At 56.7% G+C, this 15,469-nt stretch overlaps 4 protein-coding genes across 4 annotated transcripts; 2 read left to right on the forward strand and 2 right to left on the reverse strand.

The window, feature by feature from the left end:
• Positions 1-817: 817 nt before the first annotated feature.
• On the forward strand, positions 818-6,519 carry F5144DRAFT_2442 (uncharacterized protein). The gene is made up of 2 exons (XM_066783379.1): positions 818-5,808; positions 5,897-6,519. The coding sequence occupies exons 1-2, from the start codon at positions 1,164-1,166 to the stop codon at positions 6,412-6,414; spliced, it is 5,163 nt and encodes a 1,720-aa protein (XP_066647579.1). The 5' UTR covers positions 818-1,163; the 3' UTR covers positions 6,415-6,519.
• A 186-nt stretch (positions 6,520-6,705) lies between these two features.
• On the forward strand, positions 6,706-8,249 carry F5144DRAFT_552533 (S-adenosyl-L-methionine-dependent methyltransferase). Its single transcript, XM_066787755.1, has one exon. It carries the CDS (start codon positions 6,949-6,951, stop codon positions 7,960-7,962), a length of 1,014 nt encoding a protein of 337 aa, XP_066647580.1. The 5' UTR covers positions 6,706-6,948; the 3' UTR covers positions 7,963-8,249.
• A 33-nt stretch (positions 8,250-8,282) lies between these two features.
• F5144DRAFT_552537 (uncharacterized protein) lies at positions 8,283-9,563 on the reverse strand. Its single transcript, XM_066787756.1, has one exon. It carries the CDS (start codon positions 9,396-9,398, stop codon positions 8,604-8,606), a length of 795 nt encoding a protein of 264 aa, XP_066647581.1. The 5' UTR covers positions 9,399-9,563; the 3' UTR covers positions 8,283-8,603.
• A 4,122-nt stretch (positions 9,564-13,685) lies between these two features.
• Positions 13,686-15,241, reverse strand: F5144DRAFT_2480 (phosphatidic acid phosphatase type 2/haloperoxidase). The gene is made up of 2 exons (XM_066783419.1): positions 14,937-15,241; positions 13,686-14,880 (listed from the first exon to the last, which is right to left on the reverse strand). Exons 1-2 carry the CDS (start codon positions 15,108-15,110, stop codon positions 13,804-13,806), a joined length of 1,251 nt encoding a protein of 416 aa, XP_066647582.1. The 5' UTR covers positions 15,111-15,241; the 3' UTR covers positions 13,686-13,803.
• Positions 15,242-15,469: the final 228 nt, after the last annotated feature.

Consider the following 15,469-nt stretch of genomic DNA (forward strand, 5'->3'; position numbering starts at 1 on the left):
TACGGGTTGAGGTGGCCGGGTATGATTTGACAAGAGACATTTGCTGCAGCGAGCCGTCCGAGAATTGACGTCTAGACCCCTGAACTCCGATCCAGCACTGCAAGATCAGAGCTGAGACACGGGGCCCCGCAACGCTAATGCGGTCTTCCACGTTATGAGTGGTTCTTCAACACACACCCGTCCTTTCGTTCCCTTGTCCTTCACTAGAAGGATATTGACGTTTGTGCACATATCCGAGTCGAGTGTCAGGGTGTGTTTCTATCTTACCCAAGGGACCCAACGGTTGGTTGCCGTCGACAAGCGAGCACCAAGCGAGCACCCGTTTCTCAGCTCGCCTTCGTGCAGCCCATGGTGACGGAAGACGCACCTCATCGGTTGAAACCCGCATAGGACCCTCTCATGACTCCATTCACATTCCACGGCCGCAACTCCGGATTGTCCTTGACTGTGGTTGGTCGAACGGGCATTAGGAAATGTCCGAAACAATGAAGCTATTGGTGCCCATCGTTACGTCTGCTATCTCATCACCGCCCTCCCTGTTCGGATCGACACTGCAGCCTTTCGGAAGAGCCTCGGTAGTCACTCACAGAGCTTAGTTCCAACCCCGCATCACACGAACCCGTCACAGCGAAGGCAAGGGGTGCAGTATTGGGACCAAAATGTAACGAAGCAATGTACACCCCCAGGCCGACAACAAGAAATACCTACATTGACGGGGCATTCTCTGGAGGTGACATTGGAATATAAACAAGGGCAGCACAATGATCGTCAGTGCTGCTCAGAAAAGGTGACGGAAGCATCGTCACGAATTCCCAAGACAGCTACATTCTAGACCAATAGAAGGCCGGGGGGGTAATTCCGCCCAATGATGCAGGTTGCTTAAGGCGAGTGTCGTCTGCGAACATACGCCGGGATTTCCTACAGAAAACTCAAACTCAAGTCCGCCCTACCTTAGGGATTCGTCCCTTCGCATGAGCCACTAACCCCCCAAGCACGTGTTGAGGGATAGCTCCAGCCACCATCTAGCCAACTCGGAAAGTGCCCGTTGTTCATACGACCGTGGCACCTTCGAGAGAGCACCGCAGAATACAACACCTCAGTTACTATCAATTGTCGCTGTCAGACCTAGAAGTTCAACCTCGCACGTACATACCATACCTGCCATGCTCGAGATCACGCCTCATCAACGGCGTCTTGTAGCCTCTGTCCCGGGTGCGAGGGGGGCCTTGGCTGCGGCGGCAGAGGACTCGGGGACGAAGTACACCATCTACTCGAGCAAAGCCGGAAAGTCCCCTGGCGACAACGTCCACGTCTTGTCACCCAACCCCAAGAACATCGACAACTTTCTGTCCCTTCTCCCAGATGAAGCCCTGGTTCTCAGTGCAAAGCCCACCGGCACCTCTGCCACTTTGGATGCCAGCGACAAGTGGGCAACATGGATGACCAACTGGGACGCCAGCGGCGAGCTCTCCATGACGTACGACAACGCGACGAATCTCAACATCCAGTATTTCCAATTTCATATCAAGGCCCCCTGGGATGTCACCTTTAGTTCCAGCGCCGACGCCCTCAAGTTCTCCTTTGGTACCACGTCTGTGGGCGGTGACTCGCTCGTCCCGAGCCCGGGGATGACGGATGCGGGCTCACCCATTTACTTCGGTCTTGACCCCAAGGCGACACCTGGGGATCTCAAATCATCAGTTGGAGAACTCTTCAAATTTGCTGGCCTCGACGCGCTCGGCAAGAATCTACCCATCAAGGGCCTGGACCTCCTGAAGACCACACTCAAACTGTCGAATCCGGACGGCCCGCAGCGGAACGCGCTGTGGTTTAGTCCGGAGCAGCACCTCAAGACGACCATGAGGCTTCAGTTTGAGCTTGACTCGGCCGACGCTTTGGAGAACGCTTTGACATCGGTTCTTAAGGGGCTCGAATTCCAGAGTTTTAGCATTGCCTGCAAGAAGACGTTGGTGTTCCTCGAAACAAACAACGGTGCCACTGCCGTCACAGGGGGTGATGTCGATTTTGAGATGCAGTGCTCTGTCCAGCATGACGGTTCGGAGCCGGTCAAAATGCTCCTCGGCCTACAGCTTACTCGCTTCAGCTACCAGCTGACATTCAAGATTGACACCAAGGACGGCTTAAAGGGCATAATTGGATGGCTGGCCAGCTTGATACCTGGCGGCGGCGGCGTGGACGCAATTGACCAGATCTTCGGCATGACCGGCGACCTGTTCACCGAGCACATCTTCCTCCGCCGCCTAAAGATCGGCGTATCAACCGCCGGCAAATCACCCAAGCTCAGCAGCGTGGGGCTTGACATCGAAGTGTCTTCTGACCAGGTCGGTCAAGGGTCCAACAAGGGCCAGCGCGCGGCCTTTTTGATCACGTACAGTTGGTTAGCAGGCATGGGCGGCGCCGGATCCCTCAACGGCGGCTTCTGGAATGTCTTCGATGCGGACGAGAAGCGCGTTTTGGACCCGTCCTATCTGACCGCCTTGGACCTGCAACCTCTTACGGAGTCACCTGCCACGCAACTCGACCTCGTAACCTTGATCCCCGGCCAAACAGTCGATAACCTGCCCGATACGGTACCTACGCAGATCACCCTCGCCAATCTCTATCTGGACCAGAAGCAGTTTGCCATCAGGGCCACTGTCCAGTCCAAGCAATCCCTCGCGAGCGACAAGGACTCTACCGTACCCCAGCTTGATCTGGGCAAGGTCAATCTCACAGCTTCGTATCAGTGGACGGGCGGTGAGAGCGCGCTCAAGTTTCACCTGAGCATTGCTTCTGTCCTCACCCCGAGCATCCACTCCAAGCATCCCACGAGCGCCATGCTCACCGGCAGCATTGATTACGATTCGAAGGAGAAGAAATGGGTTCTCGATACAGAATTAAAGAGCCTTTACGTCTCGAATCTGATCAGCTTCTTTGATAAGGGCTCGACCGACGACGTGCTGCCGTTGATCGATTCTCTGCTGATCGAGCAGGTGAGCCTGCACTATGAATACACGGGGGCCCAATCTTCAGACCTCAAAGACAAGTCTGTCGGGACCTACTTCAAGTTTGACGGCAATATCTTGGTCGGCGGCCTGTCACTCAAGTTGGACTTCAACTTCAAGAACAAGGAGGGATGGGTGTTCAAAGCGGACTTGGTGACTGAGGATAAGGATGCCACCATTGGAGACATTGTGACCGACATGTTGGGCGACGACACTCTTGACCTGCCGGATTTCTTGGCCAATACCAAGATCAACGCCAACGATCAAACAGGTGGGATCTCGTTGAGAGTGGAAAAAGCACCCGGGACAGATGGCATGTTCCAGTTCATGTCCTCCATCCAGATCGGCGACCTCGCCTTGACCTTTGCCCAGATCCACCTCACAGCCTGGGGTCCCAAGGCACCGTCCAAGCGGTTCATCAAGTTTGGCCTCGTCGCTTTGCCGAAGGTGACACTGCCGCTCATTGGCGACTTGACGCAACCCTTCGATGAGATGTACCTGATGTGGGTGCAGGACGGGACCAACCTTAACAAGGCCAACCCGGGACTGACCCGCCAGGAGGTTACGGATCTCAACAAGAGTCTCGGCCAACACCCCCTGGTCCCGAAAGACAAGTTCCAGGATAAGACCAACCAAAAGGACGTCCTCATCACGGCGGGGTCTCACTTCGCCATCATCACCAAAGACCAGCAGGGCAACCGCACTTGTGTTCTGGATTACGACTTCAAGAAAGCCAAGCCAAAGCAACCCAAGGCGTCATCAACACAAGGTGGTGCCCTCGCCATCACGGAGGCCGGCGAAGAGGCCAAGGATGGTCCGGAGCCCAAGCCAGATTCAGACGGCAACAGCGCCTCGGCCCCCTTCAAGAAGAAGAGCGGTCCCCTATCCATCAGCAACATCGGGCTCAAGTACGCGGACAAGACGTTGCACATCCAGTTCACGGCCACGTTCGAACTGGGCCCGATCGGGTTCGCCCTCATCGGCTTCAGCATCAACGTGCAAATCACCTCGCTGGACCTCAAGGGTATACACCTCCTCGACCCGAGCCTGGAGGGTTTGGCGGCGTCGTTCGAGAAGCCACCGCTCACTATCGCGGGCCTCGTCCGCCACGGCAAGGACCGCAACGGCCTGCCATACTACGCGGGCGGGCTCATCGTGGGATGGGTGCCGTACCAGCTTCAGGCAGCAGGATTCTACGGGCAGGCGCTGCCCGAAGGCGTCACGGATCTCAGCCAGGCATTCAACTCGGTGTTTGTGTTCGCCCGGTTGGACGGCCCCCTCGTCTCGCTGGAGTTTGCCGAGATCTCAGGGGTCACGGGCGGGTTCGGGTACAAGAGCGAGGTGCGGGTCCCGACGGCGGACCAGATCGTCGAGTTCCCCTTCATCAAGCCCGCCAGCCTGGCTGGCGCCACGGGAAGCGCCATCGACACGCTCGAGCGGCTTACCTCGCCGAACTCGGACGGGTGGTTCAAGCCGCTGGACGACACGTATTGGGCCGCGGCGGGCATGAAGATCGACGCCTTCCAGATGATCTCCCTGCAAGCAGTGGCCGTGGTGCAGTTCGGCCAGTCCATCAAGATGGGGCTCTTTGCCGTTGCCTTGGCCGATATCCCCACGTCGGCGTCCAAGGTCAAGTTTGCGCACGTCGAGCTGGGCATCGCTGTGGTGGTCGATCTCGACTACGGCACCCTCAAGGCCGAGGCCCAGCTCTCGCCCAACTCGTACATTCTGGACCCGAACTGCCACTTGACTGGCGGGTTTGCCCTCTACTACTGGTTTGACGCACCGCATGCCGACCAGTCTTTGGTGGGAGACTTTGTGTTTACTCTCGGAGGATACCACCAAGCCTTCGACATCCCACCCGGATACCCCAACCCACCGCGGTTGGGCATCAGCTGGAGCTTGAGCAGCGCGCTGTCAATCACCGGACAGGCCTATTTCGCCATCACCCCGAAGGCCTGTATGGGCGGCGGGAGGCTGCACGCGGCCTACCACCTGGGCCCGATCGAGGCGTGGTTCGACGCCTTTGCCGACTTCCTGATCAACTACAAGCCGTTCCACTTTACGGCCGAGGCCGGGGTGAGCGTCGGGGTGCGGTTTAACCTGGACGTCCTGTTCGTGCACATCCACATCTCGGTGGAGGTCGGCGCCGAACTGCATCTGTGGGGTCCACCGTTTGCCGGGGACATCTACATCGACATCAAGGTCCACAAGTTCAGCATCCCCTTCGGCAACCACAGCACCGAAAAGCCACCTGCCAGCCTCCTCGAGTTCTACAACCTGGTGCTGCAGGCCAGCAGCAAGACCGATTCGTCCCCCAAGGCGGCCGCAGCCCCGCCCCTGGCCACCGCCGTCCTCCCGGCCGACAGTCCCCGCGTGGTCGAGCTCGACGACGACGACCAGCCCCTCGCCATGGCAGCAGCTGAGGATGGCGAGGACGACCCGCCGAAGAAGAACGAGGCGCACACGTTCCTGGCGCAGTCCGGTCTGATGAACGACTCGAAGGCGCCGGAGCGCGACCACAACCAGGACTGGACGGTCCGCGGCGGCACGTTTGCCTTTGTGCTGGGGTGCAAGATGGCTATTGGGACGGCTAACCAGGTCAGCGAGGCCGGTGATCCCATCGCCACGGTCGAGTACACCGATAAGCCCATTTTCGCCAAACCGATGCACCTGGGGGGTTCCGACACGCTGACCTCGAGTGTCGATATTTGCATCCTTGAGAAGGACAGCCATGACCCGCCGAAGGAGTGGCGCATGGAGAAAGTCCTCAAGTCGGTCCCGACAGGGTTGTGGGCGCAGTGTAAGTCCCCCCTTAGAGTAACCAGAGCGAATGGGCCATGGCATAAGTGACTGGACATCTGGACTGGCTAACATGCATGCGCGAACAGATGACAAGTCGACCGACCCCTCGCAGAGCGGCAACAACATCGACAGCCTGCTTGACACCAACGATGGCGGCGTGTCGCTGATGATGGGAGTCCTGCTCTACGCGCCGCCGCCGTTCATGTCGGAGGACAAGCAGCAGACCTTCAAGATCCTCGACGCGGAGCTTAAGGATATTGACGCCAACGACTCATTCCCGCAGCCTGTGTCCGCCGACGACCAATGGGTTGGCGCGCCGGCGCTGGAGGGCGCCGCCCAATGGGATGAGGTGCACAAGGCATGGGCGACGCCGGATTGGGATAGCGCACCGGCTGCTGCTGCCGAAGCCGCTGGCGAGGAAGCTAAGGAGGGAGAGGTGGAGGTCGAAGCGGAGGAGCCGGTAAGTGTGCAGACGATGTTCGTGACAGATTGGGCGACTGCGTTTGGTTGGGATAAGGCGCTGGCTTCGGTGGCGAAAATGCCGTCGTTGCTTAACCGCAGGTTTGATCAGTTGTATGTGGCGGCGCCGTTGGTGACGAAGTAAGGGATGGATGGGGTCATCGTGGAAATGATATTTCAAGTTAGCGATGGGCAAAGTTCTTCAGATTGGCAGTCGAAATGAACAACGGGCTTTCTTCCCCTTTTCACATGATCTGAGCCCCTCCCAGCCCTTGACGCTCACCAATCTGATACCCTGTTGGAAAGTGCTCGTCGGCGAACTGCAGTAGCGTTGCAACCCTAATGACACTCCCATGCTCCACGTGTGCCGATTGGACAAGGGGTTCTTCGGAAACGGATTTCGCTTCCATGTCGAGCTTTGTCCCCGCCATGGCACCCCTGACACGGGGATGACAAAGTGCCATGATTTCTCCCCGGATTTTCCCTGCTGACTGGGCCACGCAATAAACTTCTCACCAAACCCGGTACGAGGAAAGAAACAAAAAGCAACACAAGCGCAGGATCACACTGTCACATACACAGTACAACCGGCACCGTACTGTGTACCAACGGCCACCACCTTACACACTACCTTACACAGTACATACACACAACAGACACACAGACACACAGACACACAATGCCATCACCAACCCCCTCCCCGCCCACCTCGCCCGACCACGTGGAAGTGGACAGGGCGGCGGCCGACGCCGATGACGCAGACTCCGCCTACGGCGACGACGGCACCTCCTCGGCGTCCACCTCCCTCCGCAGCAGCATCCTCCGCTACGAATGGAAGCACGGGCGGCGGTACCACGCCTACCAGGCGGGGGCGTACAGCTTCCCCAACGACGAGCGCGAGCAGGAGCGCCTCGACATGGTCCACCACGTCTACTTCCGCACCCTGCACGACCGCCTGTTCCTGGCGCCCGTCGATCCCGACGCGGGCTTGCGCGTGCTGGATGTTGGGACGGGCACGGGGATGTGGGCGATTCATTTGGGGGATGATTATCCCGGGGCGGCGGAGATCGTGGGGAATGATTTGTCGCCGATTCAGCCGTCGTGGTGTCCGCCGAATGTGCGGTTTATTGTGGATGATGTGGAGCTGGATTGGGCGGAGCCGATGCCGTATGATCTGATTCATTGTCGGTATATGGCCGGGGCGATCAAGGACTGGCCAAGGTTGATCAAGCAGATGTATGACAACCTCAAGCCGGGCGGGTGGCTGGAGTTTCAGGAGAGCGCGAATACCCTGTACAGCCAGGATGGGAGTCTTACGAAGAAGGATCCGCTGTCGAAGCTTATGGATGGGTTGATGGAGGCGTGCGAGAAGATTGGGAGGACGATGGACCCGGCGCCGAGCATGGAGCAGTGGGTGAAGGATGCCGGGTTTGTGAACGTCAAGGTGGAGGTTTTTAAGATGCCGGTGGGCGCGTGGCCCAGGGATCCGAGGTTGAAGGAGATTGGGACGTTGTTGGGGGTGAACTTTACCGAGGGCGTCGAGGCCTTCACGGCGGCCTTGTTTGCGGACGTGTTGGGCTGGAGCAAGGAAGAGATTACGGTGCTGAACGCGGGTGTCAGGGATTCTATCAAGAGAGGGGAGGCCCATGCGCTTTTTGACTTTATGGTTATTACAGGCCAAAGGCCAGAGTGACCCAGCTTACACGGGGGATGGAAGGGAGGGGGTGGTTTCTTATTGATATCCTACCAGCGAGAAATGCGAATTGTTTCATGATTGCCAGTGTTGGTCCGGGGGCTGAGCTATGGGCAGCGATAACAAATGATGGACATGACCTCCTGAGCACCGAGGCAGGATCCGACTCACGTCAGCGACAGTTGGTGGTTTTCGATTCTGACATATCTCGGAGAAGTATCCCCAATACCTACATGTATTATCGATGACATTATTCCGGTCAAATAAACGGCGGCATCAGTTAAGGCACTGCTGACAGATTAAATAGCTCGCTTCTTTGCCCCGTATTATTCTTGCGCCACCAAAACCATCGCCCTCTTTCCCTTTCTTTTGCACCCACAAACAAGGTTGAAGCCAGATCCCCCTTACTCGTGGTTAGACAACCCATGATCCGCAAAAGGGTATCATACTATCGCAGCACGGTCTTTCGAGGTACGTATCATGGGTGTATGCAAATACATCCATAAAACGTGTCTCTTGTTGTTGTACAGGCAGCTAATTGAATATATAACCCCAACTGATCCACGTCGCCAAGCTGTTGCACACAATGCCTTGTTATTGGAACTTTTTGTCACCTCACCCCATCGTCTTCTGCATCTCAGCTACCCGCCCGGCGAGAACAGCCTCTCCGCCACGCTCCACGGGATTTTGGGCACGTAGGGGGTGCCCTCAGCAGCGCCCTCGAACGCTTCATACGCGTCTCCAATCCGACTTCCGGTGCGGGTGCGAAGATCATGAGCCGCCATTCTCATTATATTCTGCGGCCGCGCCACCCACTTCGTATTCGTCGCCGAATCCCCGTTCCCCAGGTCATGCCAGCTAGTAAAAACGAGGACACGGTCCCAAGGGTTGCGCGGGTCTGTCGTCGTGATGGAGCTGGCCGAGTAGTCCAAAAAGTCGTCTAGGTCGCCGTTGACGTGGCCGGAGAAGGTCCTCCGTTTGCGGCACGCGGGTGCGTGACAAGGGGCCTTATGCGTCCAGATGCATCGCATTACGGCGCGCAGCTGGCTGGCAGGGGGCCCAACGTCGTCGCGATAGCAGCTGGGAGTGCCAGGATAGTGGACCATGGCGTGGTCCGCCTTGGCTAAACACTCGAGGGTTTTATATTTTGGCGCCAAGACGTAGGCGTTGCTAAGACGCCTCGCCCACAGTACTGCGTCAGAAACGAAGACCCGGTCCAGGGCAATGATTTCGCGGGCAGTGGGAAAGACTCTATCTGGGCGAGCGGTTTTCCGTGTTACATAGAGCTGAGTTTTCACAACAACTGAGCCGCCACATACACGGGCCTCGCAAGTGCAGACGCTACGGTAAGGGCTACCATGGCGAGCCTTGTCGGCGGTGCTGCGTCTAACAGTGGCAAGGAGCGAGTCTGCATCGAGTCCCTGGCGCTCCCACATGACGGCGAGCCGAATTAGAGGCAGCGTGATCTGGGTGGAACCCCAGGGTCCCGGGCCCTTCCAGTTGAAAGACCACTCAGGCTTACAACACTTCAAGAGGAGTTCTACTCCTCGCCCTGTAGAAAACCACTCCTCGCCCTGTAGACCCACTTCTTTAAATGCAGGGTGGATTTCCGTACAGAATATTACATCGTGCACCACCGGAAAATTCAATGGTGCATAGTTATTGTACGGCTCCGTATACACACGCACACACACACACACACACACACATACCTTAATGGGTCGCACAAAGTCACAAGAGCAGCTACATCAAGGGTCAGAGAATGCATTCAACTTACGGCGGTGGCCGCTGAGGCTATTCCCTGTCAATTAATATATGATCATCATAAGAATTTTGGTGTTGTAGAATCAACCTCCTCCTCTTTGTGTCTAATCCAGCTCAACGACGATACAGTCCTGCGTGGCCTGCAATGGCTGAGAGGGTTTTCCGGCCATCCTGGTTGGTGCAGTTGGCGTATTTGAGACGCCGGCTGAAGATGTCTTTGTGTTTTTGGCCGCAGGCACCGACGTGTTGAACTTCATCCGCTTGGCTGGCCAGGCAGCCGGCGCTAAGGCGGCCGCCTCCTCCTCTACATCGGCCACGTTGGCCTCCTCCCATTGAGACGGCTTGCGCCGAATTGACGGCCTCGTTGGTCGTGGGTTCATTCGTGATGCTGGAATTGATGATGTTGAGGTCTGCAGGACCGCCGGTGCAGTTGAAGATGGTGCCTCAAGTACGATAATCTCTGATCCCTGAAAGGGACCACTTCCTCTTGCCCGCCCCTTGCCCTTGGCCATTGCAGGGGAGTTGACGCTCAATATCGGGAATTCCTCAAGGAGGCTGCGTTCAAGCCACCAAAATTCATGGAAATCGTCCCTGGTGAGTGCTTTATTCTCAACCAACTTCGCCAACAGTCGGTGGGAACATGGCACACCCTATTGTTGTGTGTACCGGCCGGTGCAGGGCCGTAATGGTCGTCCTCCAGGATACCGGGTGCTACCTCCTGGTTGTGAGGCCATCGCCAGCTTTTTCTGCAGGTTCACTTTGTCGATGGCCTTGTAGGACACCTCCTTGTTCGTCGGTCCAAGCCAGCCAAAGCTCGGTCCCTGGAACTCGGTCCGGAGGCGGGCTTTCTGAGTCGCGATTCGTTCTTTGTAGACGATTTCTTTGTTCTTGATCATTTCGAGGATGACTTCATGCATCTTGAGAAGGCTGGATTTGCCGTTGATTAGGTAACTTTTGAGTTCACGATGTGCTGTCTCGGTGGGACTCGTGGTACGCTGGCCGAAATTCATGAGCCTGGAAATCCACGGACGGGCCCACTCTTCCTTCAACGGGAGATACTGAGTCTCCAGATAGCCGATGATAGCTTCTTGATCGCTGAATTCGGCCTTGAATCGGCTCCAAGCTTCGTCGAATTCGTCTTCATTTTGGCAATAAACCATGACTTTCCACAACGCGTAGATACCGGCTGGCGAATGCGCAAGTTCTTCTGGAGAAGGCAGGCGAATAGCGTCCGGATCTTCTTCATCGGTCAGGGGCGCGTTTAACTGGCGCAATTGGTGTTTGTCGACTTCTTCGAGGAGGATAGGATCCGCGACGGCTTCGTCCACGATGTTCGGCGCTAGCGGTAGCTGATTTTCACGGTGAGTCTTTTTCCACTTGCGCTTGATGTTCAACACCACATTTTTGTTGATATGGAATACACAAAGCTGTTGGCGAGCCTCTGGAAAGCAGTCTTCTAAAGCGTTTTTCAGCGCCTTTTCGAAGTCAGTGATCAGGACTCCTGGACTCTCGATGCGGTGGTGTAGCTGGCATGCAAGGAGCTGCTGTGCCAGCCATCCGAAGCCGTCTTCCCGTTCATTGTCTACAAGGCCGAACGCTGCGTTGAACGTAGTAGTGACGTTGGTTACACCGGTGGCCTGGAATAGTGGCATGTTGAAGCGATTGGTTTTGTATGTGTTGTCCAGCTGCAAGACCCATGGGTATTTCCTCCACATCTCGACGCCCCAAGGATAAGTCCAAAAGAGTCCAATGATCGTGCGGGGGTCTGTCGGGTCAGTCCGAACGACGTGGTAGGTGCTAGTCTCTTGAAGTATCGTGAGGAGGGCCTGCGTTGGTGTTTTGCCGTCTTGCTTATCGCGTTGCAGTCGATCGCGATAGTTCTCAATGTCTTTCTGGGTGAAGATCGCATCTGGGTACGCCTTGCGCAGATAACTGAGAATATCTCGAGGCCGTTGGGCCGGGTTGAGGGACAACGTCGCCACCTCGGCCTTCATATCGTCCGTCAAGCCGCGGTAGACCCGGTGAGTGGTCAACCCTGCTATGTCGCCAGACGTTGCCGAGTGATTGTGTGTACCGGTGAGCACCTCAAATGACCACTTGCGGCCATTTTCCTTCAACGCCTTCGCAACACCAGACCATTCGCACCCTGTCTTCGATGTGCTGGATCGACGAACCATAGACTGTGAGGCACGTATCTTGCCTCCACGGTCGCAAGCAATCTCATATCGGGTTGGCTTGCCATCCTTATAGTTCGAAGGACGTTGCTTGAAAAGGGCAAGGCCGTTGGAACGGCCCCAGGCATTCAGGTCCTGTATGAGAGTATCGAGAGTCTCATAGAGTTGATGAGGGAGAACGGGAAGGCCGGGAGCCGTCGCACGAGGAATCGCATTTGAGACTTCACAGTCTACCATCTTAGCGAGCGGAAAGCGAAATCCCGCTGGAGCGCTTGATCTGGATTCACCGAGGCCGACGAAAGCGATTTGCGAGAAAAAAATGATGTTATATTTATTTGGACGTGGGGAATTGCTGTTTACCTTGATGGAGATAGAGGCGAAGAGTGAATTTTCCGGTGGTGCACGATGTAATATTCTGTACGGAAATCCACCCTGCATTTAAAGAAGTGGGTCTACAGGGCGAGGAGTGGTTTTCTACAGGGCGAGGAGTAGAACTCTTCAAGAGAGCATTGTCCTCGCTTACTGCTGGCGAGTGGAGTATCCTACAGTAATCGCACCGCGTGAGGAACAGCGATTCACGCTCAAGCAGCGCCAGGAGCCTCATTCGTGGCGTCTGTGGAGCGGAGGGGCTGTAGAGCCCGCGACGGGGATTCTCGTCCGACGCAATATTGTTGGTGCCGGTCCCGATCCCGCCAGATTTGAACATCATGATCTGGCTCGTCAACGCGAGCGTGATGCGCGATTCCACGGGTAATTGCTCGCCGATGAGAAGGACGAGCTCGGATGGTAGTCGTTCGATAAGCGAGGTGGGGTGCGGGCGCGGTTGAGATAACTAAAGATACGTTAGTGCCTTCGGGGAGTATGCTGTGATAGTATGCTAGGACATACGGCTTGCTCTACATCCATTTCGTCGCTTGCTGCACTAACCCTGTCGCCGCCAACCTCGGGTGGGGTTCCCTCGCCATGATGGAAGGTCGAGCACGAAAGGCTGAGATACCTGGAGGGCCAGAGCAAGGTTAAACCAGTAGCTTTGAGGCGGATGTCATGAATGACCATAAGGGCGGCCAGGGAGGCTGCAGGCGGAGGCGCGGGACGCGCCGACAGCCAATCGCTTAAGGACCCAATCGAAAGGGAATCACTACCAAGAAGGGATTATCACTAGTGAAGTAAGGACCTCACTGGTGATAATGACGGTTCACCAGCGACATGGGAATGTCACCAGTGAACACCTTGGGTGGACGGTGATAACAGTATGTATATAGTCACTCGTCCTGGAGAGCTCTGGGAGTTCTCCAGTTAGCAATCACAACTACAGTTCGCTACAAGCTCGCAAGCCTACTGTTGAGACAAGTCTATTGTTGTGCACCTTTTGGCTGCACCGAACCTAAGCATCCTCGAGAGATTACCTTCAACGAAGCTGAACCCTAACAGGACAGGATCCTGGACAGGTTCGTCACAGCGGATAGTGTATATTCTGGGTGTACATACTACTTCCTCTGCACCATTCTGCAATGCTGCATTAGGACCATTACCCTCACCGATAACTGCCCTTCTATCAGCCAAACGTTGGCTTCTGCGTGTCGCTTTTTGTTGGCGGCGGTTTCGGGCCGGCTTTTGTCGGCGCTGGGCTGGCATCGCGGGTACGCTCGTGCTACTAACGTTGCCCATGAAATGTGATGTATGACGATAAACGACGAATTGTATTGTGCAAGTTGGTTGTGGGATGGCTGGGAGATGAAAGAGTTTTTTTAGGCCTGGTTGAATAACGTCATGATGTGAAATGTGGTCGTCTGAAGTTGACGGGCCCAGGTTGTTCCGCAACTCCGAGCCCAAGAAGTACTTTACCTAGGAAACCGTAAAAAGCTCGAAGCAAGACAGTACACTTTAACTAGTATAAGAATAATTAAACCATCTCCTCCCCTCTTCCATAATATTGCTCTCCATTGGGCCTCACGGTAGCTGGATCAGGGTAGCTCACCGGCGGCCCGTGTGACGCCATCCCATTCCCATACGTCACCGCCTCCCCGCCACCATGCAATCCATGACCATAACCTGACACCGTCTGCGTAGCAGGCACTTCCATACTCCCCACCGCGGGCTTCCCCCTCCCCACCCCACCACGACGCGCACCGGCCCTCGCCCTCCGGCGCCGGCCCCACCCCAACTTCCTCACAAACACGGCGCGCTCCATCACCTCGGCGGAGGAAGCGGAAGCGGCGGCGGCGGCATAGTCAAACACGGCGCGGTGGCGCAGCGGGATGTGGTTGAAGCGCCAGTCCCACACGGCAGCGTAGCTGACGCGGTAGACCATGAAGGCCACGATGGTGCCGATGACCACGCCCGCGCAGACGTCGTACCAGTTGTGCGCCTGGTCCACCGTCAGGCAGGCCGCCATGAGCGTGGCGCCCAGGAGGGGCGCCAGCAGTGCTGCTAGCCAGTAGAAGCTGGCGTGGAAGTTGGCCCAGACTTTGAGCTTGGCGTTCATCCAGAGGAAGAGGAAGACGTAGGATGCGAAGGCTGTGGTTGCGTGGCCGGAGGGGAAGGAGGTCATGGCGTTCTTGACCGCGTTTTTGTCTGGGTTGGTGCAGATCTCGCTGGTGTACATGATGCTGTGGAAGCCGACGCCGTTGAGGCCGGTTGTGTTGTGGGCGCGGGCGAGCGAGGGGTCGGGCTGGCAGACGTCGAGGAAGATGGGTCGGAAGCCGCCGATGAGGGTCTTGATGATGACTTGGAAGAGGGAGCTCAGGATGAGCGAGTATAGGAGGCCGAGCACGGCGTTGTTGAAGTCCCAGAACGAGCGGATGCGGAGCTGGGCGAGGGCCATGATGCCGATGGGGATGATGGTGTCGATGACGCCGGATAGGGACGGGGAGATGATCCAGCCGCGGTTGGGGTAGGCGAACTGGGGGTAGACGATATCGCCCGAGGCGTCGAAGGTTATGGGGAAGTTTCGGGTCGCAGCGTATGGGGCGCTGTAGATCTGGGTTATATGTTAGCGACTCTCTTCTCCGGCGAAGGGAGTGGACGGGGACGTACACCGAGGGTGGCTGCGCCGAAGATGGCCATGGCGAGGATGTCCCGCCACGAGACCTTGACCCAGTCGATCACAAACGGTACAAAACGCTCCCGCACGGCTGGATAACGGGGACTCTTGTTGGTTGGCGGGGGCGCCGGCTCACTACGGGCCTCGCGCCTGTGGAAGGGCAACATGATGGCGTGAAGGTGTGTGCTTGTATTGTCATTTATCGTCGGTGTGCTCTGTTGCCTCCTTGATGGGCAGGCAGGGAAGCTGGGCGCGCTGAAAGCAAAGCGACAAACGGCCAAGGTGATAAGGTTAAGGGAAGGAGCAGTCTCGAACTCCTCGCTCCAAGTTCAACAGGGACTTGGCAGCATTTGAAGGTGTTGCTACACGATCGCCTCCCTCCCAGAACCTGCTTTGCCGGCTGGTGTCCATGGCCGTGCGCCTAAAGTGATGCAATGCCATCATCGCCATGTGTCTGCGTGGCTGTTTTCTTTCGTGGAACTCAACCGTTCAACCACGGCCGGCCACAAACTGACGTCATGCCAGC

This window comes from Chaetomium tenue, assembly GCF_020726465.1.
Source record: "Chaetomium tenue strain MPI-SDFR-AT-0079 chromosome Unknown F5144scaffold_1, whole genome shotgun sequence".
Taxonomy (NCBI): Eukaryota; Fungi; Ascomycota; class Sordariomycetes; order Sordariales; family Chaetomiaceae; genus Chaetomium; species Chaetomium tenue.

What these genes read in the sequence shown, in the direction of transcription:
- F5144DRAFT_2442 (XM_066783379.1), top strand. Translation starts at nt 1,164, where the DNA reads ATGCTCGAGATCACGCCTCATCAACGGCGTCTTGTAGCCTCTGTCCCG. An exon ending in GACAGGGTTGTGGGCGCAGT is followed by an intron (nt 5,809 to 5,896) that starts GTAAGTCCCCCC and finishes ATGCGCGAACAG; the next exon opens with ATGACAAGTCGACCGACCCC.
- F5144DRAFT_2480 (XM_066783419.1), bottom strand. Translation starts at nt 15,110, where the DNA reads ATGTTGCCCTTCCACAGGCGCGAGGCCCGTAGTGAGCCGGCGCCCCCG. An exon ending in TCGGCGCAGCCACCCTCGGT is followed by an intron (nt 14,881 to 14,936) that starts GTACGTCCCCGT and finishes CATATAACCCAG; the next exon opens with ATCTACAGCGCCCCATACGC.
- F5144DRAFT_552537 (XM_066787756.1), bottom strand. Translation starts at nt 9,398, where the DNA reads ATGTGGGAGCGCCAGGGACTCGATGCAGACTCGCTCCTTGCCACTGTT.
- F5144DRAFT_552533 (XM_066787755.1), top strand. Translation starts at nt 6,949, where the DNA reads ATGCCATCACCAACCCCCTCCCCGCCCACCTCGCCCGACCACGTGGAA.